Source organism: Lagenorhynchus albirostris, chromosome 1 (genome assembly GCF_949774975.1).
Source record: "Lagenorhynchus albirostris chromosome 1, mLagAlb1.1, whole genome shotgun sequence".
NCBI classification, from domain to species: domain Eukaryota; kingdom Metazoa; phylum Chordata; class Mammalia; order Artiodactyla; family Delphinidae; genus Lagenorhynchus; species Lagenorhynchus albirostris.
The window spans coordinates 27,783,281-27,806,504 of record NC_083095.1 but is presented as its reverse complement, the minus strand read 5'-3'; the positions used below and the strand labels follow the sequence as shown (position 1 = coordinate 27,806,504).

At 38.6% G+C, this 23,224-nt stretch overlaps 1 protein-coding gene across 4 annotated transcripts in view; it reads left to right on the top strand.

The window, feature by feature from the left end:
* Window positions 1-3,038, top strand: part of YLPM1 (YLP motif containing 1) — a 67,600-nt gene extending 64,562 nt beyond the window's left edge. For 3 of the 4 annotated variants that reach the window (XM_060137317.1, XM_060137275.1, XM_060137381.1), the window contains exons 20-21: window positions 2,125-2,307; window positions 2,641-3,038. In XM_060137317.1, coding sequence (XP_059993300.1) covers window positions 2,125-2,271 — 147 coding nt within the window. In that variant the 3' untranslated portion in view covers window positions 2,272-2,307; window positions 2,641-3,038. Of the gene's footprint in view, window positions 1-2,124; window positions 2,308-2,640 lie in introns of those variants that run through there. The other variant, XR_009538420.1, reaches the window with a different exon arrangement.
* Window positions 3,039-23,224: the final 20,186 nt, after the last annotated feature.

The window sequence follows — 23,224 nt, the reverse complement described above, 5'->3', positions numbered from 1 at the left end:
TAAAGACTTAGAATTTAAACTACAGATTTAAAAATTAGCTGTTAGTTTACTCAGGGCAAGATTGATTAGTGTTTAACTCTGTGCTAAGGAAGTACTGTGGACTGGTTACCGTTTCTTTGTTCAGTGGCCACAATCCATCTGTCCATCCATCCATCCATTCTTCATTCCCCTTAACCATAGTCATCTTTTGCTAAAATGTATACCCTTGATCCCAGGGAGAGCTGGGAGAGGGGTGCATGAATCTGTCAAAATAAATACATCAGCATTAATGGGCAGAAGGCCCAGAGATCTTGGTACACAGAAGCCCACGTTGTTTATTAAAATAGCTTTTTACTGAGGCCCATGAAAGAAATTGAGTCATAGGTTTTCTACCCACAAAAAATCTACTTTAAAAAGAGTCAGGTGTTATCAGTTTTCCCCCACAGCTGTTACTGTGTATCTTATCTTTGGCTAACTGGTTGCTAAAAACAGTGGTGGTGGTGGAGGAGAAGAAGCCTAGTCATTTGATGACCATTCCTATAAATGATAATAGGGAGGGTCAGTGTACCTCTACGAGCAATTACACATTTCCAGGTGCAGCATGGTTGAGCATGCTCCGGTTCCCTTTCCTTGTCACAGATCACAATCACAATAAATCACAAGCCATATTTAAAATACAGTCTCTGCAGACTTTGGTACTAGGTATTGCAAACCACAGTTTCATAGTCTCTTTTAAGTATTTCATGTTTTAGAGGATATATCTGCTTATATTTTTTAAATTACTACTATAACATGTAAGAATCCATATTTTAAAAATATCAGAATACCAATAGAAAATATCCCTGATCTATATATTTGTAGTTATAATCTTGCCATAAATGGTATCAACTGAGTCTGTCTCTTGGTCTCTTCATCTCATAAATGAAAGTAATCATACCAGCTCCCTGTTTTCTAAGGATAAATTTCAAAAAAATTTATTATGTGGAGATAAATAAAACTTAGTCTTTTGGGACTTCCCTGGTGGCGCAGTGGTTAAGAATCCGCCTGCCAATGCAGGGGACATGGTTTCGATCCCTGGTCTGGGAAGATCCCACATGCCGGAGCAACTAAGCCTGTGAGCCACAACTACTGAGCCCAGGCGCTGAGACGACTGAAGCCCGGGTGCCTAGAGCCCGTGCTCCGCAACAAGAGAAGCCACTGTAATGAGAAGCCCACGTGCTGCAACGAAGAGTAGCCCCCGCTCGCCGCAACTAGAGAAAGCCCGCGCGTAGCAACGAAGACCCAATGCAGCCAAAAATAAATAAGTTTTTTAAAAAAGAAAAAAACAACAACTCAGTCTTTGATCTAGGGTGTATATGGTCTGTTAGGGAAGAGAGATCTGTAAGTGGATAATTGCAATATAGTATGGAAGTTCAAAACTAGACATGTCAAAATCCAGAAGTAACTCCAGGGAAGCAATGATTAATTATTTGATTGGCAAAGGACAAGAGGGATAAAGCAAGGGTTGATGACTAGACTCATGCCGGGTGGACCAGGTTAGAACAAAGACGTTTCAGGAAGAGAGACTAGTTTGTGCAGCCTTACGGAGATGAGAAATGGCCCAGTGTGCTCTGAGAGCTGGAAGTAATTTTGTGTTGCTGTATAAAGTGCCGTAGGTACTGCCCAGAGATGCTGCAGGAGAATAGACAGGGCCAGATGCAGAGGGACCTGTGTGCTTGGATTTTATTCTGTAGGTAGGGCACAGATTTAAAGCTGTGTGTATTTTAGGACGATTCCTCTGGCAGAGTGGATCGGAGGGAGTGCGAATGAAGATAGGAAGACTAGGTAGAGGTTAGTGCTTTTCCTTAGGTAAAAAATGAGGCCAGTGAACTGAAAAGGAGTGACAGGAGGGGGAAGGGGATAGGACTGAACTGAGGGCTGAACTGTTCAGGAGCTGGAGTGGTTAGGACTTGGTGATTGACTAGAGAGTTTTCTTTCTGTAACTTAAGGTATATGGCTTTCTTCAGTCCTCCACAGTTAACTTCTAAGTTTTTAACCTCCTGGCTTTAAATTAGTTATCCTACCCATTAGACTATCCAGAAAGCTAAGAGGCTCTTTGCGTACTTATTTTTTCTAAAGCCCAGCCTAATGCTGTGTTCTTTTTAGGTGAGATGGGCAGACCTTGAAGAAAAGAAGGATGCAGATAGGAAAAGGGCCATAGGTTTTGTGGTCGGACAGACTGATTGGGAGAAGATCACAGATGAAAGTGGTCACCTGGCTGAAAAAGCCCTCAATCGAACCAAATATATATGAGACTTAGTTTTTGAATGGAGTCATTACTCCTCTAAGGTAAGGGTACACAGTCATATAAATAGCCTACTGTTTGTTGTTTTGAAGAGTTTGAGATAAAGAAGACAGCATGCTTTGCTAAAAATGCTTCTCTTCTTGTATTGTTTTCTGGTTCTAAAAGAGTAAGTATGTGCTAGTTGCCAGCATTTGCAATACAGGGTATTAGAAAAGGAAGCAATTTTCTGCAACCTGGCTTACTTATAAAAATATAAGACTTAAGAAAAGCTTGGATTCTATAGATTTGGTAAGGAGTGGAGTGATGAGAGAGACTAAGGTCTGCTGAATTTTCTGTCTGTTCCTTCCTGCTGTGACAGCCTTTTCTTTTCTTTCCAGGTGGTTCGCTTTGAGGTGGTCTGAAGCCAACGCCTCATGGAGCTTCGTTGTGTGTCACCTTGCTTCCACATTTCAGTTTTTGTTTTGTTTCTACTGCTTTAGTTTTTTAAAGTTCTCCAGTGTCCCCAAGAGGTATTAGGATCTTGCTCTACCCAAGCAAGACATTAATTTTTCTTTTTAACTACTTTGGGGAGGGAGGGATTGATAGCTTAACTGCCGAAGCCAGGTGGAGATCTGCCGGAGGACTCCAACAGACAACGTTTCCTCCACTGTACAGTGTCGCAGACTATCTCTATCATCATTGCTTTGTGGCTGTTTTTGTTTTTTTACTGTATGTAACTAGTAGTTGATTGTACTAGGATTAAAAAAAATAAACTTTCATGATAAAGCCAATGAGATTCATGGGCTGTACAGCATGAGCCCCTTTCTCTTGTTTTCTTAATTTTATTGCTTTTTTAATATGGTGTGTTCTAATTACATGCTAATTGAACATCCCAAAACCTCTTTTCCATTCAATATTATGTAGCTCAATGATTCCATAATTCATGTTGTAAACACAAGGCTCAGTGATGTTCACAACATTTACCTTTGTTTTATAGCTGATTTCTTTCTCTATCTTGGTGTCTTGAAGACTAGTAGAGACAATTTCAAATATTCCTCAGTTCCCTGGAGCACATCTGTTCTGTATCATGATGTTTTATTGTTTTCTTTATTTTTTGGATCCTTTCTCTGCTCCTCCCTCTTTTCTTTCCTTCCTCTTCTTACTTTCTCCCTTCATGTTCTGTTATGTTTTGATTTTTCCCTGATCTGGCTTTGACTCCTGGTAGACAAAACTGATGTACTCCATGAAGCTTGGGAGCTTGTTGCCTCACTGCTAACCTTGAATTGTTGATTTTTTAAGTCAAGATTGCAGGGCAGGAGTATGGCGATGCAGAGTGCTCTGGTAGGCAGCCTTTAAGCCCGTCAAGTTTTCAGGTTCTTACCAGATTGTTCATGATTGGGAAGCATGGCCTTCTGCATAGAATTTCCTCTCTTGTGAATGGTACCAGGTGGAGCCTAGAAACATACAGAGCTAAAACCCAAATATCGTTCCTGTTTAAAAACAGAAAAGGAGCTCTTTTCCCTTTTTCATTCTGCAAAGAAAAAAAAAGTTATTTCCAGCATGAGAGAAGACAGAGAAGAGACTTCTTTCTCAAACATCATTCCCACTATGTAATTTAACTCAGTAAGCTGTAAATTTGTTTACAAAAGGCTTGAATATTTTGAAACGTTTACTTTTGGGCTACAAATAAAAACCTTTTAGTTTTATGACCTACATGAAATACTGTGTGAATAGAGATAATATTTATTATTTATTATAATATTTATTACCATTCAAATAGTATCATTTTTTGGGTTCAAGAGCTTGAAATTATAGTGCCGAAGACTAACGGGAAATTCTGATGACTCTGTACTTTTTTAATCTTTGCTGCAATTCTGAATGTTTACATGTAAGAGGCTTTATGTTATTAACAAGTCAATCCTGAATGTATAATTTGCTACATTAAGTAACTTCTGGTGATTGTAGTGTTTAACAAGCTACTTTGATTGCTTATTTGCCGACAAGACATTTCTATGTAGTGATCTTTCTCAGCCGCCTCTCCTATGTTGAATTAAGGTACATCACAAGATAGTCAATAGAATTATCATTTATACAAAGACCAACTTACTAATTACTGAATCTACCAAATGTCCGTTCTCATCAAAAAACAAAATTTCCAGAATGTGTTCTTTAGTTCAGGAGGTATATATGTTCTTAGAGAGAGTGTTTTACTTCAGTTTTCTTAACCTTTTTATGTTCTGACTGACAATATTCAGAATGCCAGTGAAATGAGAAGTGTTGATCACCCACGAATCCCTTTAACTCTATCATGCTTTTGCCTTGCAGCCATGGCTTTGTGTCTGCGATCTCATGCCAAGAGGGGGGAGGGAAAAATGAACAGGGTCAGAAATAGCCTCTGCTGATTTTTAGAAGATACAGATTAACATGACCTTAGGCGATGAACATAGAATGTTGCCTACTTGGTGTAACACATAACCTCGATGAAAGGAGATTAATGAAAAAAAGATCAGGCACCAAAAAGAAAGTAATAGTCAGTTGATATTTGACTTTGCTGTTAAGAAATTCTTAAATTTACATTATTGCTAGAAGCAGAATAGAAGAAAAAGATCAGGAATATCTTGGAGAAATTTGGTGTGGTTAGAAATTGCCTTGATAACACAAATACTTTGATGTCCTTGGAATACAGAGGACCAAATTTGGGTTGCATTTATTTGGTAGCATTTTACTGTTATTTATTAACATTGTTTTCCTTATCTCAGAAAGCTGCTTGGTACGTGTTTTTTAATTTTTATTTTAAACATAATTAAGTTTAAAATCTTTTGTGGTATCTGTGTCTTAATACAAAATAGTCCGATGTTGGGGAAAGTTCCAGTTATCTTTAATGTTTCAGATCTTTTAAACTAAATGTAAAACCTCTCACTTCAGCAATTCAACTCTACTTATAAACTCCTGTGCAAGTAATGTGGTAGATGAGATGCAGAAATTTTTCTATTTGGGAATCAATTTATTTAGGGTTAAGCTGGCATATTCAAAATATGTTGTGACTGATACAGAGATCAAAAGCCATTAATAATACACGGTAGTCTGCTTGTTGACACTTATTTGATTCACATAATTTTCCAGAAGTTCAAATTTGATTAAGATATCAATAGTTAATTCAGAATTTTTTTTGGGTAAAGATAAAATCTTAAATTTTCTGGTTGGATTCATGTCTTGTGAAAGAATTTGATTGTTGATTGTACAGATCAGAGTAAGTACCATCTCATCTGGAGACCAACTATTAAATTCTGAATTGGATTGTCTAAAAATTTATTACTTTGGAGGCACCTCAGCTTTTTGTTTAGTGTTTTATCTTACTAACTACACAAGGTGCAGGTATTTTGGTAACAAAAGACGTCTAGAGCCAGCTCACTGCTAGCACTGTAAAAGCAGCAGGTTGTCAGCTACAAAGAGACCATACAGCTGTTTCAGATGGATTTTAGAGTTCAGAGTTACCAAAACTGAGATGCATTTTACTAGGCTATAGAAGAATGATTCCTCATTTCTAGTATTGACAGACCCTAATACAGGTTCAGGTTCCTTTCTTAGAACCTATGTGACGTTAATCAAATTATTTACCCTATCTGAGCTCCAGTTTCCTCATCTATAAAATAAAAATAACAAAACTCAGCTGTTAAAGGTTTCTGTGAGGAGTAAATTGAGATAATGCTTGTAAAGCTGCTTGGCACAGTATCAAGCTCAAAAATTGGTAGCTGGCATCATCATTATTTTTTGACTTGTTCTCATATAAGCTTTTAAAATCAAAAATTTTCACTTGGCTTGAAGATAATTGTCACCTTTTATAGTCAGCTACTATAACTGAGCTAGGCCATATGAAATAGTGCAGTGAGTATAGGTTGGAAGAGTAATAATTTAGAAGCATTTTCAGGTAACCAGTGAAACTGATTTTCAGAACTAGTATGGAGGCTTAAGAGAATCACTTAGGTACAAAGGCTCATTAATAAGTACCCAGGAGGGGATGAGTAGTAATGGAAAGCTATTGCCAGACCACATGTATGAACAAAGGCACTGAAGCATTGATTTGCCTTGTCATATATTCAAAAAGAAAATAGTAATTTTTATGAATAAGTAATACATTCATATGGTATGAAATTCAGAAGGTTCAAGAGTATGTATAGTAACATCGCCTCCCTTCCATCCAAGTCCTCAGCCTCCTACTATCCCATCTGTAGAGGCAACCAGTGTTGACTGTTTCTTTTGTGTCCTTTCAGAAAAATTCTGTGGATAAGCATTAACATTTTTGTTTCAGTTTACCCAAATGGTAGAGTGCTACACACACTACTATGGTGTTTTTTGTTTTTTGCTTTGTAGTATGTCTTAGAGGTCATTCTGGTCATATAGAACATTCCCATTCTCATTCCCCCACCCCTACTCCCCTCTCCCTCTTCTCCCCCGCTTCTCTTTCCTCCTCTTTAGTTTTCCAAAGGTACCTTCTTATTGTAAGAAGCTTTACTGATAATTTCTAGAAATTGATCTGTATTTCTGTTCTTTTGATGGCGTGGAATATATACTGTGTGGGACTGTTTCTGTACAGTTTTATCACGTGTGTAGGTTTGCGTATCCACCCCCATCTTCCTCCCCCTCCCACCGCCCCATCTCTAACCCTAGGCAACCACTAATCTGTTCTCCATCTCTGTAATTTTATCATTTAAAGAATGTTATATAAATGAAGTCATATAGTATGTAACCTTTGGGGACTGGTGTTTTGGCTTTTTTCACTTGGTGTCATTCCCTTGACATTTATCCAAGTTGGTATGTGTATCAATAGTTTGTTCCCTTTTTATTCCTCAATAGCATTCCATCCCATCCTCTTTTATAGCTGTAGAATGTTTTATTTTATGTCTTTACCATAATTTAACTTACCAGGTCTCTGTTGATGGGTATTTAGGCTGTCTTTTGCTGTTATAAATTGTGACTTTCATATATTGTCATCATTCTGCCACTTCTATCCTTGCCTAATTTCTAGCAATGAAGGAACACTACTAATGGCATCCTTTATATAGACATCCTCAGAGGGTGACAGGTGCTTAAGAGCCAACACAACACATCACAGCGGTGAACTGTCAAGGGAGATGACAAATGAAATGAAAAAGGCAAATCTTGTTTCCTGGAAAATCCTGCATGATTGAATTCTGACAGAGTAAAGAACCGTGGTGTGTCTTAGAGAGCTAGAGTGGCCAGACTGATGGTTCATGGTCCACACGTGACTAAGAGTTAAGACCTTAGTCCACTGTCCTCCTCTGTACCTAGGTATTTATGCTTTTGCACCTCAGTGACTGATCTGATCTCAGGCTCTATTGCTTTCACATCAGACTGTAGTCAAGGAGCATCCTCGTGACTGAGGCTGAGCTTCTGCAGTTATGGACAGCCCTCGGCCTGCTAGCAGGAATCTGCATTTGTGATCCTACGAAGAACCTGTAGACTTAATGGTTTATTATGTAGGGAAAAACTTGACTTTGAATCTTCTATTTAAGAAGCTTGAATTTTTTACCAAATATTCATATTCTTGTTTTTTGACAATATTGATCTAGATTATAGATCCCTTTCCTTCGATATTTGAAGAATTGAAATAATTTCTTCCACCATGACTTGAAATCCCACTCTCAAATCTATTGTTTCTGATAGTGAGTTCCTATTTCTTGACTAGGCATGTCTAATTTTTTTTTTCTTTTACAGCATCTAGCTCAGTGCATGGCTCATATATCTGTAGAGTGAATAAATAGAGGGGATGCCTCCTATGTGTATGGCAGTGGTCACTCAGAGTCGGACAGGTGACACATGTGTGAGGCAGAGGGTGGAGACTGTGGCAAACTGGAAAACAAGGTAGGTCCTGTTAAAGGGGAGGCGGCACCTGCTTAACCACAGCAGACTGTGGCCATCTGGGGATTTGGATCTTGTGTTGCCAGATTTTCTGGGGTTTCAAGAGAAGTGAGAAAACTGGATTTTTATGTGAGATCTTCAATATTTCAGCACCAGGAACTTTTTTGTTTGGTTTGTTTGGTCTTTTTGTGAATGCTTCAGCGCACACAGGCTGCCTGTCATTTCACACTTGAAGGCTGCGAATTGAAATTCTTGATATTAGGCAAGAGGTTGAAGAGACCATAGAGCTCATTCCTGTTGAGTCCCTTCATTTCACAGGTGAAGTTTCTGAGGCTGAAAGAAGAGAAATGACTTGCTCACTTACCTGATGGCAGAACAAGGCTAAACCTTGGTTTTCCAAGTCTGTAACCTGGCACTTTCTTTTTCCTTAACTACAACACCCCCTTTATGAGGCCCTCATAAGTTCTAGGGTGGCATATCCTCCGGTATTGAGTATGTTGTGTGTGCATGTGCACAGGTGTGTGTTTACTAAATTCTGTGGTCCTGGAACAATGTGACTCATTTGATCACCTCTGAAACTATCTTGACCTCTCAAGAAGCAAAGAGTAGCTATACACATGGGCTCTCATTTATTACTTATTAGATTGGTTGACATTTCTGTTTAATCACAGAAGCTTAAAAATTTGACAAGAGGGCTTCCCTGGTGGCACAGTGGTTGAGAGTCCGCCTGCCGATGCAGGGGACAGGGGTTTGTGCCCCGGTCCGGGAAGATCCCACATGCCGCAGAGTGGCTAGGCCCGTGAGCCATGGCCACTGAGCCTGTGCTCCGCAATGGGAGAGGCCAAAACAGTGAGAGGCCCGCGTATCACCAAAAAAAAAATTGACAAGAGTATTGAATCGATTATTGTACAAGAGCAGTGGGGTTTTCTCTAGATAACCACTCATGTATCTATGCTTATAGAAGCAGCTAGCTTATCTACCTTATGCAGAAGCTTATATCTGAGCTATAAGCTGAGATAGCTTATAGGAGTAATTTTGTTTTCTGTAATTTATTATTTCTTATGCAGTGTAACCAGCCTATTTGCTTTGGCTCCAATGACAAGTGTTATTCCTACTTCACTTGGAACTTCCCTAATACCCACTTTATTAAAGACAAACGCATCAACTTAGCAGTGAAGTCTGTCAATAACATGATCCCAACTACTACAGCTTTCTCTTCTACCTTTCTTACGATATGTACACTATACTGCAGGTACGCTGTGTGACTTACTGTTCCCGCAACACTCCCTAAAATTTCTTGGTTTACTGCCTCCTTTTTATCTTATCCTTTAGAAATTGTAACTATCTTAATTTGCCTTTCTAGGAGAGTAACTTATATACCTCTCTATTCCTTCTTCCCCATCCCTTCCCACTCCCAAATGCAAGCTCCTAGAGAGTAAGAACTGTTTTGTTCATCTTCATCCTTGTAATACTGAATATGCAGTACCTGTTACGTATAGTTGGCGCTCAGCAAGCATATTTATTTATTTATTTATGCTTTCCTTTTTTGTGGTTTTTTTCAACAAGCATATTTAGAATTGATGGCATGGTATATTTAAATGTGAAGTTAATTCACATAGGTAAAAATGTATGTAATTTACAGAACTCCAATTTTTGTTTGCTTCTTCACTGCCTCTGTATCTTTTGGTTGGTGGCATATCCATAAATGTTATATAAATCAGGCATTAGAAATTCAAATGCCTAATATGGACAGGAAGATATCATAAGTGAGAGAATTGGCCAGTAGTTTCACAATGGCATGTTAAGTTATATTATTTCAGCAGAAACATACTTTTTTGCAATTGGACATGTAGAAATATTCTTCATTCTCATAGAAAAATATCCTCTTTTCCATTTTTCTTAAAACATCTGACACTCTGTATCTTTAGCTTTTCCACTTTTGGTAGAAATGTAAGTACAGGTATTAATTTTATTCCTGACTCTCCTGTGAGAAAAACAGCAGTGGAAACAGAATGATATTGGCAACTGACTCTCAGCCTCAGTACTGGGGAGGCAGTAAGGCATGGTGGGGACTGGGATGTTGCAGAGCGCTTGCCCTATCTCAGTCAGACAGTTCTTCTCCAGCCAGTGGTTGCCATGAAGCAAGGTAGACCCAGTGTTACCAGATGAAGGTAAAGTAGAAATCTGGATTTTTGTTTGAAATAGTCTTCTCAAAAATACCATGGGGACAATACAGTAGAGAGAAAACAAATCACATCTGAAAGTCACATATTTCAGCCATCATTTTGGGACTTCTGACATATACCATAAGGGATGGTGAATCTTGAAAGACAGTTATTGCAAAGAAGAGATTCTATAGGAAAGGAAACATCAGGTTATATCACATAGATGGTATAAAAATATTTTGACCAGCACCTTTTAACTGATGTCTTGGAGTGAGCAATTCTGTTTTCATTGAGCCAGATGGTAATACATACATAATGTACTGATGCTGAATTTGCAGTGGGTTGATTTTTGTCCATTGCTTGCTTTGACATGGAAGCATGTGTATTGCCCCCCTCCTTGGCTAACATCCTTCCAGTGCTTCCATTTATCAAGATTCAGGTAAGCACCTTATGTGTGCACAATTAAATAGTGGGCACACACCTGCCCCACAGAAAGAAGACAGCAAGAATTCCCTTTGGTTAAGTGGAACAGCTAAGCAGCCATACCTGGATGCAAATTTGACCAGAATGTTCTCTTAACTCTCCATTGCTTTCTACTATTTCCTCTGGGGGAAGAGGATGCGTGTCATTCGGCTTCTTTGTTGGCACCTATCAGTGTCAAGGTGGGTATACTTTTGATATGTTTGATTTCTTAAAGTATGTTTTGGGGCATTATCTTTTTCAAATTCATTTCAGCCATAAAATATGAACTCATTATTTTAAAAAACATATGACATATAATACTAAAACCCCCCATTGAGCAACAAACACCTTAAAGTCTTAGAGGTAGTTACTGTTATCATTTTGGAGTGTGGCTTTCCAAACCATTTTCTGCGCGTTTGTATACATATACATGTATCTGTAAGGATATAGTTTTATTGTTTTTTTCCATGAGTGATATTCTTTACATGTTGTTTTGCAGACCCACTGTGTCATATACATGTACACATATACATAGGTGTATGTGTATATTCTATTATAGGTATATAACATAGATTATATTCCCTTATTTGTGATAATTTTTCACTGTCATAACAATGTTGCATTGAACATCCTTGTAAATGCCCCTTTTGGGGTATATCTTCAAATCTTCCAGGGAAAATACAGAACTAAATTACTGGGCCACAGGGAAACAATTTTTTATGTCCTCCTAATAATTATCTATCCATGTGTTTTAGAGAGAGTCCGAACTTAATGTCCAGGGTTTCAAAAGAAATGCTTTTTTCTGGTATTTTAGAATTCTAGTTTTCTATGCTGCTGTCATTTGAATTCTGCCTTTTCAGTTAATTTGGAATTGATATGGGTAAGCAAAATAGGTTCTGAGTTCTAGCCATGGTTCAAAATTAATGTTTTTGGATGATGTGTTACAGTGGTGGGGAAATTAAATTTTCAATTGAGAAGATAGTCTCCCTTAATCATGAAGGTCTTTTTTCCAAGTCTTTCTCTGCTCCCTTTGGAATTATAACAGCTGAATCCACAGGAACCATGAAAATATTTTCTCACATCACACATTTTTTAAAATACTAGTTTGAATAATCCTGGAAAGTGTAGGTTTTGATACTGTGTCCTTTTCAGGAAAAAAATATATATATATATTGTTTTAGTGAAGGTTAGTTTTCTTAAGAGAATCTAGTTCATTTATTTAGGTATTAAAACTTTTATTAAAAGAATATTCCTGGGCTTCCCTGGTGGCGCAGTGGTTGAGAGTCCGCCTGCCGATGCAGGGGACACGGGTTCGTGCCCAGGTCCAGGAAGATCCCACATGCCGCGGAGTGGCTGGGCCCGTGAGCCATGGCCGCTGAGCCTGCGCGTCCAGAGCCTGTGCTCGCAACGGGAGAGGCCACAACAGTTAGAGGACCAGGTACCGCAAAAAAAAAAAAAAAAAAAAAAAGAATATTCCTTACACAAATGACTAATGTTGAAAATGAAAGAAGATGTCACTACAGATTCCATGGAAATTAAAAGGATAACAAAGGAATACTATGAACAACTCTTTGACCACGAATTGGATAACCTAGATGAAACAGACCAATTACTTGAAAGGTACAATCAGCCAAAACTCACACAAGAAGAAATAGACAATTTAAATAGGCCTATTTCTATTAAATCAATAATTATTAACCTTTCAAAGCAGGAAACACCAGGCCCAGAGGGGTTCACTGGGAATTCTATCACTTAAGAAAGAAATTATACCGACTCCTTATGATCTCTTCCAGAAGATAGAAACAGAGGAAATACTTCCTAACATACTATGACGCCAGCATTATCTTAATATCAAAACCACGACATTACAAGAAAACTACAGACTACAGATTTCTCTCATGAAACGCAGAAATCATCAACAAAATATTAGCAAATCAGGGCTTCCCTGGTGGCGCAGTGATTGAGAGTCTGCCTGCCGATGCAGGGGACGTGGGTTCGTGCCCCGGTCTGGGAGGATCCCACATACCGTGGAGCGGCTGGGCCCGTGAGCCATGGCCGCTGAGCCTGCGTGTACGGAGCCTGTGCTCTGCAACAGGAGAGGCCACAACAGTGAGAGGCCCGTGTACTGCAAAAAAAAAAAAAAAAATCAAATCCAGTTATGTAGAAAAAGAATTATATATCACGACCAAGTGGGAAATATACCAGGTATGCAAGGCTGGTTCAACATTCAAAAATCTGTTAATATGATCCATCATATCAGCAGACCAAAGAAGAAAAACCACATCATATCAATAGATGTAGAAGAAGTGTTTAACAGAATCCAACCTATTCATGGTAAAACTCTCAGTTAACTAGGGATATAGGGGAACTTCCTTAACTTGATATAGAATATCTATGAAAACCCTACAGCTAACATACTTCATCATACTTAATGGTGAGAGACTTGAAGCTTTCCCCCTAAGATCAGGAACAAGGCAAGGATGTCCCCTCAGACCAGTGCTTTTCAACATTGTATCAGATGTCCTAGTTAATGCAGTAAGACAAAGGAAACAAAATTATATGGATTGGGAAGGAAGAAATAAAGCTGTTCGCAGAAGATGTGGTTGTCTATGTAGAAAATCTGAAAGAATCAACAAACTCCTGGAACTAAGGAGCAATTACAGCAAGGTTGCATGATACACAAGATTAATTGATAAAAGTCAGTTGCTTTCCTATGTACCAGCAATAAACAAGTGGAATTTGAAATTTAAAACAATACCATTTACATTATCACCCCCCAAAATCAAGTACTTAGGTATAAATCTAACAAAGCATGTACAAGATCTATATGAGGAAAAAGTACAAAACTCTGATGCAAGAAATTAAATACAGATATTCCATGTTCATGGGTAGGAAGACTCAATATCGTCAAGATGTCAGTTCTTCCCAAATTGATCTATAGATTCAATGTAATCCCAATCAAAATTCAGCAAAATTTTTTGTGGGTGTCAACAAACTGATTCTAAAGTTTATATGGAGAGGCAAAAGACCTGGAATAGCTAACACAATATTGAAGAACAGGATTGAAGGACTGGTACTACTTACTTGAATTTGGACTTCAAGACTTACTACACAGCTACAGTAATCAAGACAGTGTGGTATTTGTGAAAGAACAGACAAAAATAATTAAATGGAATAGAATTGAGAGCCCAAAATAGATGCACATGAATATAATCAACTGATCTTTGACAAAGGATCAAAGGCAATATAATGGAGCAAAGATAGTATTTTCAACAGATGGTGCTGGAACAACTGGACATTGACATGCAAATAAGTGAATCTAGATGCAGACTTACACCCTTCACAAAAATTAACTCCAAGTGGATCACAGACCTAAATGTAAAACACAAAACCATAAAACTCCTAGAAGGGAACATAGGAGAAAATCTAGATGATCTTGGCATAACCCAGGAAAGCAAGAATTGATAAGTTGGACTTCATTCAAATTCAAATTTCTGCTCTGCTAAAGACACATTCAAGAGAATAAAAATACAGGCCACAGGCTGGGAGAAAATATTTGCAAAGCACATATCTGATAAAGGACTATTATCCAAAATCAAAAAGAAGTCTTAAAGCTCAACAATAAGAAAACAACCCAATTTAAAAATGGGCCATAGACCTTGACACCTCACCAAAGAAGGTATACAGATGATAAGCATATGAAAAGTTGCTTCACATCATATGTCTTTAGGGAAATGCAAATTAAAACAATGAGGTACAACTACACACCTGTTACAATGGCCAAAATCGAGAACGTGGACAGTGTCAAATGTTGGTGAGGATGTGGAGCAACAGGAACTCTCATTCATTGCTGGTAGTAACACAAAATTGTGCAGCTACTTTGGAAGACAGTTTGGCAGTTTCTTACAAAAGTAGACGTGTTCTTATCATACAGTCTAGCAGTCACACTCCTTGGTGTTTACCCAAAGGAGCTGAAAACTATGGGCACACAATAACCTGCACATGGATGTTTACAGCAGCTCTATTCTATAATTGTCAAAATTTGGAAGCAACCAAGATATCCTTCAGTAGGTGAGGGGATAAATAAACTGTGGTACATCCAGACAATAGAATATTATTCAGCGCTAAAAAGAATTGAACTATCAAGCCATCAAAAGACATGGAGGAAACTTAAATGCATATTACTAAATGAAAGAAGCCAGTCTAAAATGCTACATGAGTCCAACTATATGACATTCTGGAAAAGGCAAAACTATGGAGACAGTAAAGATTAGTGTGATTGCTAGGGGTTAATGGAAAAGGAGGGATTTTTAGGGCAGTGAAACTATTTTGTATGATACAGTAATGGTGGATACATGTCATTATACACTTGTTCAAACCCATAGGATGTACAACACCGAGAGAACTCTAATGAAGACTATGGACTTTGCGTGATGCCGATATATCAATGTAGATTCATCATTTGTAATGTACCACTCTGGTGGGGATGTTGATAATGGAGAAGGCTGTGCTTAAATGGAGGCAGGGAGTATATATGGGAAATCTCTGTACCTTCTGCTCCATTTTGCTGTGAACCCAAAATGGCTCTAAAAAATAAAGTGTGTTTTTAAAAATATATATATAGAAGGACAGAGACAGAGAGGGAGGGGGAGAGAGAGGAAAAGAGAGGATCTCCTGTTTTTCATATGAGCCTTCTGCTTTCATTAGATATGAACCTGAGCGTATCAGTAGGGCCTCTACAAGGCATTCCCAAAGTTTTATGGTCAGGGAAGGGTATTGACAGTGGAGGCCCTAATCCAAGAATTGATATGTTTCAAGTTGAATAATTGCTTATTATTTCATGAGCACTAAAGCATATGATTACTCTTTTCTTTATGCATGTTTGGAAGAGTGATGAAATATGAAAAGTGTTCCATGTGAAGAGTTGTGTGCTAAAGCAGTAGTTATCAAACTTTGCATATAAGAATTATCTAGGGATCTGTTAAAACTCCCAAAGTTCAGGCTACACCTCATAGCAATTAAATCAGAATCTAGAGGTGGGACTCAGACACTGGTAATTTTTAAAGTCCACTGGGTAGTTCCAATGTGTAGCCAAGTTTGAGAACTGGTAGGCTAAAGGAGATTTTAAATTTTATTTTATCTCCGTCTGAAGGTAGGTTCATTGATCACAATTTCCAAAGGCCCTGGTCTGTCAGTAACTTTGCAAGTGTGGAAGAAATTGGAGGTGTAGGAAGGCTGTTTGTTAATAGGAAACTCCTAAAGTGAAAAATAAAATCCACCTAGCCTGAAAGAGTTAGTGTTAGTTTCCAAAGGTCCTTGATAGCCAAGGAACAGCTTAGGCACAGGAAGAATCTGGCTTATTGGGAGCAAATAAAGCCAAGATTTAAAACGTCTTTTAATCTAAAACACATATGTGCCCCTGGGCCTGAAAACAAGCCAAGACATTCACAGTTGTGGTGAAGATTCCTAACAATACAAAGAAATGAATTGCTGTACAATGTTACTTCAACTTGGAAGTTTCGAGGGGAAATGTGATTTGTGGGGAGGTTGTAGATAGATGAGGAGTGTGGTGAGCACGCAGGACAGGTTGTTTTTCCATGACTTCTTTCTGATCCCAAAGAGCAGAACTAGCTGATAGTTCGATTATCTGTGTACTCAGAACAGAACAAGACCAAACAGACCCTAACAGAATGAAAATTGTGTCCTTATAGAAGCACTCCAGTCTGTGCTGGTGGGGGCCTTTATATGCTTCTTCCTTAGAGTACATCTCTCCTTCAATAGAACCCTTTCTTAAAGATTCTGATTCTATGTGGGTTATGTTTTTTTCTTTAACTTTTTATTTTGAAATAATTATAGATTCATGGGAAGTTTTTAAAAAAATGTACAGGGAAGTCCTCATGCATCCTTCTCCCAGCCTCCCCTATGTTAGCATCTTACATAAGAATCAAGAAATTAGCATTGGTATACTCCACAGAGCTTGTTCAGATTTCACCAGTTTTACAAGCACTCAAGTGTGTATGTGTGTGTAATTCTATGCCGTTTTATCATGTGTGGCTTTGTGTAACCACTACCATAATCATGATACAGTACTTCACATGGGATTTTGAAGAACTGTTAAAAGATATGGAATGAGTCACTTTGCTCGTAGTCCCATCCCCAACTTGAGTTCAGGACTTTGTATTGCTGGGAGGTGCCACATAGCTTTTGCAACCTCAAGTGGCTTTTGGTCTTTTTTTCATGGGATCATCAATACAAGTGTGTTTCTCAGTAACTATGTTTTGAAAAGGTAAATTGTGGTCACTTTATTTAAAGGAAGTGAACTGTTAAGTATATACCCCAAAGCCGAAAAATCTGTTATTGATCTTCATTTTGGGGGCAAATTCACCAGTTCTGGTACAACAGCAATGGACTCAATGCTTGGGAGTTCTTTTTCTGCCAAGTTTTAGAACATTTGAGATTTGCTCAATAAATAGTGCATCTTTCTAGTTCCTGAAACAGTGAGAAGACTGTCCATCTGCCAGAGAAATGCCCTGATACATTTGAAGTGAATAGCCATGATTCTATAGTAAAGAAGTGAAAACTGTCACTTAATAGCATATTCTCAGCATTGTCAACATATTAAACTCTGCCTCACTCAAGAGACAAAGGATACATTATCATAACTACCATTCACATGGTATGAGGATTTTAATTATCTTTGCATCTAGTGTAGCAAAACTAAGGTGTTTAGGAATGTAAGTCCAGTGATTTTAAGCTTTCTGTTCCCAGGATTTGCTGACAAATCTACAGTCTAGCAAAAACTGTTCATATGTGTGTTCTGTTCTAATACCTGCACCCCATTCTCTTCTCTAGAAACTCTTATTTCTGACACTATTTTTGGCAAGAGTTCCATAGGAGAGGAGTTCTGGAGTTTGTTCTGGTTGGTCCAGAGTCAGTAAGCTCAGCCCTGATGAAGTAAGGGGATATATGATGAGGAATAAAGTATCTAAACACCAAGATAGTAATCTTGAATAAAAGCAGCTTTGGGGTATTTATAAAGAATATATTCTACCAAATGTAATTGTGTATGTTTTTGTTAGGGATTCATAGAGTGAGAATTCAGCAAAGCATCAAATTGATAATCCTATTGTCTCATAAATCTTGATTTGAAAAAGTCAGTTTATTTAGAAACAATAGCCAAAAAAACATTTAGAGTCTTAAATATTCTGAAAAAGGTAATCACCGACCCATATTCATGAAAGAGCAGAGGAAGAAAATAATCAACTTTAATGACTATTAAATGAAAAAGAACCAGAAAAGAGGTCAGGTTATTTTCAATAAGAAAGCAAGCTTTTCTTTGTGGAAATGTAAATAGATTTTAAAGATTAAGAGAGGAAAATCAGGGTTGTGTCAGTACATGCTCCCCCTACCCACCCACCCACCCAATCAAGAAAACAATGAAACAGCCTCTTTAACAAGTGGAACAACTACAAAGATGTTTTGAATAAATGGCAGAAGTTAATTCAGAAAATACTCAAGCCAAAAACAGTCTATCCAATGGATACTGATACAGCCTCAAAAAGCAGTTGCTGAAGACAGCAAGTTGAATAATTTTAGAAATACTACATCAGTCACAAAGCTTACAATTAAAAGGGTGTCAAAAAGGCAATGTATTGGCCTACAGAAAAGCAGGTTGATGTCTTAGCAACCAACTAGCAAATAGCAATAATAGCTATGTCATGTGTCAGGTAAACAGCACATCAACATAGGATTGTTATAAAGAGTGAGGGAAGCATATAGAGTTTATGGCACATGGCTTTTTTTTTAGGCTGGGTTTTGTTTACCTCTCAGAAAACGTTAACATACCACTTTAAAGCTAAGTTTTTTGCTGTCTTTACAGATACTAGTACATGTTACTACATGGTTATAGTAAAAATGAAATTCAGAATATGTTTTATATCAGTAATGTCACACACATCAGTGCCGTTCTTAAATAATTCTCCTTCACTGTTAGGAGTACAAGTTCATGATTTTGCTAACAGTTTATGACTGCTGAGTAATAATGTAGCTAATAATATTTACTAAGCACCTACTGTACGCTAGGAGTGTGCTGAGAATTTCATGTATGATTTTGATCAGTACTATGAGGTAGGTACTATTTTATTATCTCTGTTTTACAAATGGAAAAGCTGAGGCCAAGGGAATACGTAACTTGCAGAGATCAGAGCTGGTAGGTACTTGAGCCAGAATGACAAGACACTCCGGAACTCATGCACCTAACCACAGAACTCTACTTAGGAAAGGTATTGGTTGAGGGGGAAAGTGAAGGTGGGGGGTGGGCAGCAGATCAGATAGCTGAGGATAAAGTGGGGGAAAGGGAAGGAGAGAGATGACATTCTTGCTTGAGGTACTCAGTGCTTGCTTACTTTTCAGACTTAGTTAAGGAGAAGCAGTTGTCAAGGAGATAAGGAGTCTGAGCCACAGAAATCAGTAAATATGGGGAGAAAAAGGGTTTTCTAAGGAAAGACTCTAGGACCTGACGTTTGTTTGAGGGGTGATGCTGGAGAATTGGGAAATGGCAAAACAAGAGTTTGTCAGTGTGAAGGGTAAGATTGTTAGAAACAAATAACCCCGAGAGACCCTTGGTGAAAGAGAAGGCAGACTCCTCAGTGTGAGTAGATGGACTACTACTGTGAAACTGGTGGGGTTTGGAGTGGGTGTTCCTATACTGTTTTCATTGTCTGTACCTGCCCTCAACATTTCATCAGACATTCCCTTCTTCCTCTGGGGCCTAGCATCTGATTTTCTAAAAGAATATGATTGAGCATTCAACTCCTGGACACTTGGTTATACTCTTTAGGTTTATATAGTCTGAAAGAGCTTCTTCTGGTCTATAGAAATTGTCTACCCCTGAAAAATACCCTTTTCAAGAATTATCTTTTTCCATGGGTGAGCACTTAGTACACAGTTTTAAGTGTAGGTACCATGATTTACCTCAGAGATACAGCATGCATTATTAATGCTCTCAAATATGTAACCAGAGCTCAGTCTTTACAGTGTGTGTTGTATATACTTAAATCTGACCAAGAATATACTTTCATGAGAAGTATTGTATTTGCCATATTGTCACAAGCATCAGCCTGACAGAACTATAACTTCAGCTCTCCCCCTCATCACTTTATCTCATTATCTTTTCTGATTTTCTCAGTCCTGAGAAAATGATCTTACATTGTGTGAAATACAAATACACATGTATTATGTGAAATAACAAATTACCTAATAGAGTTTGTGTAAAAAATCAATGGATTTTTAAACGTTCTGTTTTGTTTTGAATGCATGCATCATCAAACTATGTTTGATCTGCTTTACAGAGCAAAGGTTCAAAACTATAAAAGAAAAAAGATAGAATCCAATATTATGAACATTTACACTTTGCTGTACACCAGAAACTACCACAACATCAACTGTACTTCACTTAAAAAAAAAAAAAAGGGCTTCCCTGGTGGCGCAGTGGTTGAGGGTCCGCCTGCCGATGCAGGGGACGCGGGTTTGTGCCCCGGTCCGGGAGGATCCCACATGTCGCGGAGCGGCTGGGCCCGTGAGCCATGGCCACTGAGCCTGCGCGTCCGGAGCCTGTGCTCCGCAACCGGAGAGGCCACAACAGTGAGAGGCCCGTGTACTGCCAATAAATAAATAAATAAATAAATATGAACATTTAGAATATATACTTCATCCAGGAAACTGGTTACCAAAATTTCAGCCAATTTTATAAGGATTTTAAAAGAAATATTTTCTTAAAGGCACATGTAAAATTATGTTATGGAAGCCTTATTTTAAATTATTCTTTCTGAGGATTCTGTATTACATCATTGAAAACAAAGACAATTTTTAAAAGTGGACCTGTGTACCTCCCTGGGTCTGGGGTGTAGAACTTTATTAAAGAGTGCTGTGCTATCGCTGCCAGGTATGCCCTTCCTCTGATGGAAAGAAAATGGCTCGGGTACCCCCTTATATACCTAGGAGATGCCTTTCGCCTCTTCACCGTATGAATCCGGTCTGGAGCTGTGTATACTGTATACAACCATGTTTGAAATAAAGGGTCCTAATGAACATTTTTCTGCATGGAATGCCAGTTAACTGCCTGCTTTCAATTGATCATTGGATATTAAGTCCTTAGTAGTACCATCATCTTAAACCACAGTCCAGCCCCTGCTGTCCAACAAAGAAGGATTGGACAATTATGCAGTATTTGACCAGACACTGAGCATGTCTAATTTGGGTATATCCACATAACACCTTGATGGAAAGAATAAGCAGACCTTTGGCAATATTATGACTGCTAAAAGAACACAATAACCATCTCAGCTTATGCTCGAATGTGTTCCCACCATACTTGGTAGAGACAGAAAAATATAGTAAACTAGAATTCTTCTGTTGGCAGAGCATATATATTTATGCATTCTTGTGTGTTTAGCTCAGTGGTTAGAGAACACTTCCTGGAAAGACTGCAGTACCCAAATGTTTTCAATTTGAGCTTGTACATTTCGTCTAATTGGTCCCTGGGACAAGGTTCACTGCCCTGGAGGTGGCTTGGCTCAGTGTTTAAAACTAATGAATTTCAGGTTTGGGACAGAAAGTGGCTGTTCATATTGGACAATCATGTGAACTTGGAATTGTTTCCCATGAATGTCTTAAATAACTATGTAATGTCACTCTGGACAGCAGGTTCTTCTGTCCCCAAACACAGATGCCTGATTGCCCTTGCTCAGGATACTCAGTGCCTGCTTGCTTTTAAAACTGAGGTTTGGCGGAGTCCTTCATTTTTGTGAAGAGAACATTGTGGGAGAAAATAGGGCAAAGATCATCTGAGTGCAGTTGGATGTGATGAAGGACACTTACAAATAGCCTTAAAGCAGCCCAAAAAGACTGGCTTGGGCTGAGTATGTTTGTTTTGTTTTTCCTCTTAGCTATTTGGAGTAAGAGAAAATTCAAAAGAAAGTCATCTTTCCTACCTTTTTATGTTGATACATCTAGCAATAATTTAGGGATTTCATCTTATCTGATCCAGCTGACCTGAAAAGTCAAGGAAGTGGAGTAGTTAAATGTGGAAACTTGTTTTGCACAGAGGGAAAAGAAGTAAACTAACGAAGTCACAGACACCCCTTAATCAGAGCATAGAGCTCAAGCTCTGTGACGCCTATCCTGGCCTGCGCACCTTTGGCATCCTTTCAAAGACTTGACTCTGACTAGCTGGGAAGCTAGATACAGTTACTCAGCTTTGCAGATGTCTTGCCTGTATGCTCAGAGCAAGTCACAATTTGTGTTGGAGCAGTAGGTGAAAGGAATGTTGATTTCATGAATTCCTTTATCTGTGAAAGATTGACCATGGGCTGTAATGTCCTTATGGAGCAGGAGAATTTCCATTGCTGTGTGATGCTGTATTTGTCCCACTTAAGCCATCCACGGTCTGTGCAAAGCCTCGCATCTGGGCTTCATTCCTCCTTCCTCTTTTAAGCAGGGTAGGCCAGATGAGCCCCTAAGGCCCTTCTAGCTCTTTCGTGGTCTGAAGTTCAGTTTCTTCTGCACATGGGAAGTTGGGGCATTAATTGCATTGGTCCCCTAGAGACTGTGTGGGTTATTCAGCTGATAAACTCTTCCAGCAGATAAATGTGAATGTACAGCAACACTCAGGTCCTGCAGAAAGTTTGTGTCGGCTTTGCTGGAGCGATCGGTGGACATCCGGGTGATGAAGCACTCCTAAGTGCCAGGCAGGGGTTGTCAGAAGCTAGTGCCGCATCAGTGCTGGATGCTCACCGGGGATGGTGGCCTGTGTGAGAGCATGGGCGGCAGCATGAGGTGGTCCACATGCAGCCTGGCATCAGAAGGCCATGGGTTCCTCCACACTCCTGACTGCCCCTACCAACCCAAATGCCCTAGCCTCATAGCCTTTGGCGACTTATCTTACAGTTCTAAAACTTCTGTTTGGTTGTTTTAAAAATGTTTCAAGGTAAAAAGCTTAAAGGTAATGTATTTGAAAGTGTCTTTCAAATAAGTGGAGCTTGATAAATAGGTAACTCGAAACAGCAATTTATAAAAACCCCAAATAAGATAGCCTTATCTGAAAGATGAAGGGGAAAAAAAATAACATTTGTGTAGTGAGAAACATTTCACAGAGCACTTTAGGACATGTCTTTTTATCCATACAACCTCATGTTACAGATGCAGAGACACCTGCAAGTTCCCAGGGTCATGATACCTGGAAACAGTGGTGTGGAGATACTTCTGGTTCCAAACTGTTGTGTTCCTTTTACAATATTTTATAGTTAATGTTAAACCTCTGGTAATTCTGGAAAAGGAAATAAATGATCAAAAATGGTTATGGTACCTATTTGAGGGGTTTCTCCTTATGCTCTTTTTATATGACTACAGCTGTACTGACTGCCATTTAAGATAAACCCAGGAAACCCAGGCCAGTTGCCCCTCACTTTGTGGGACC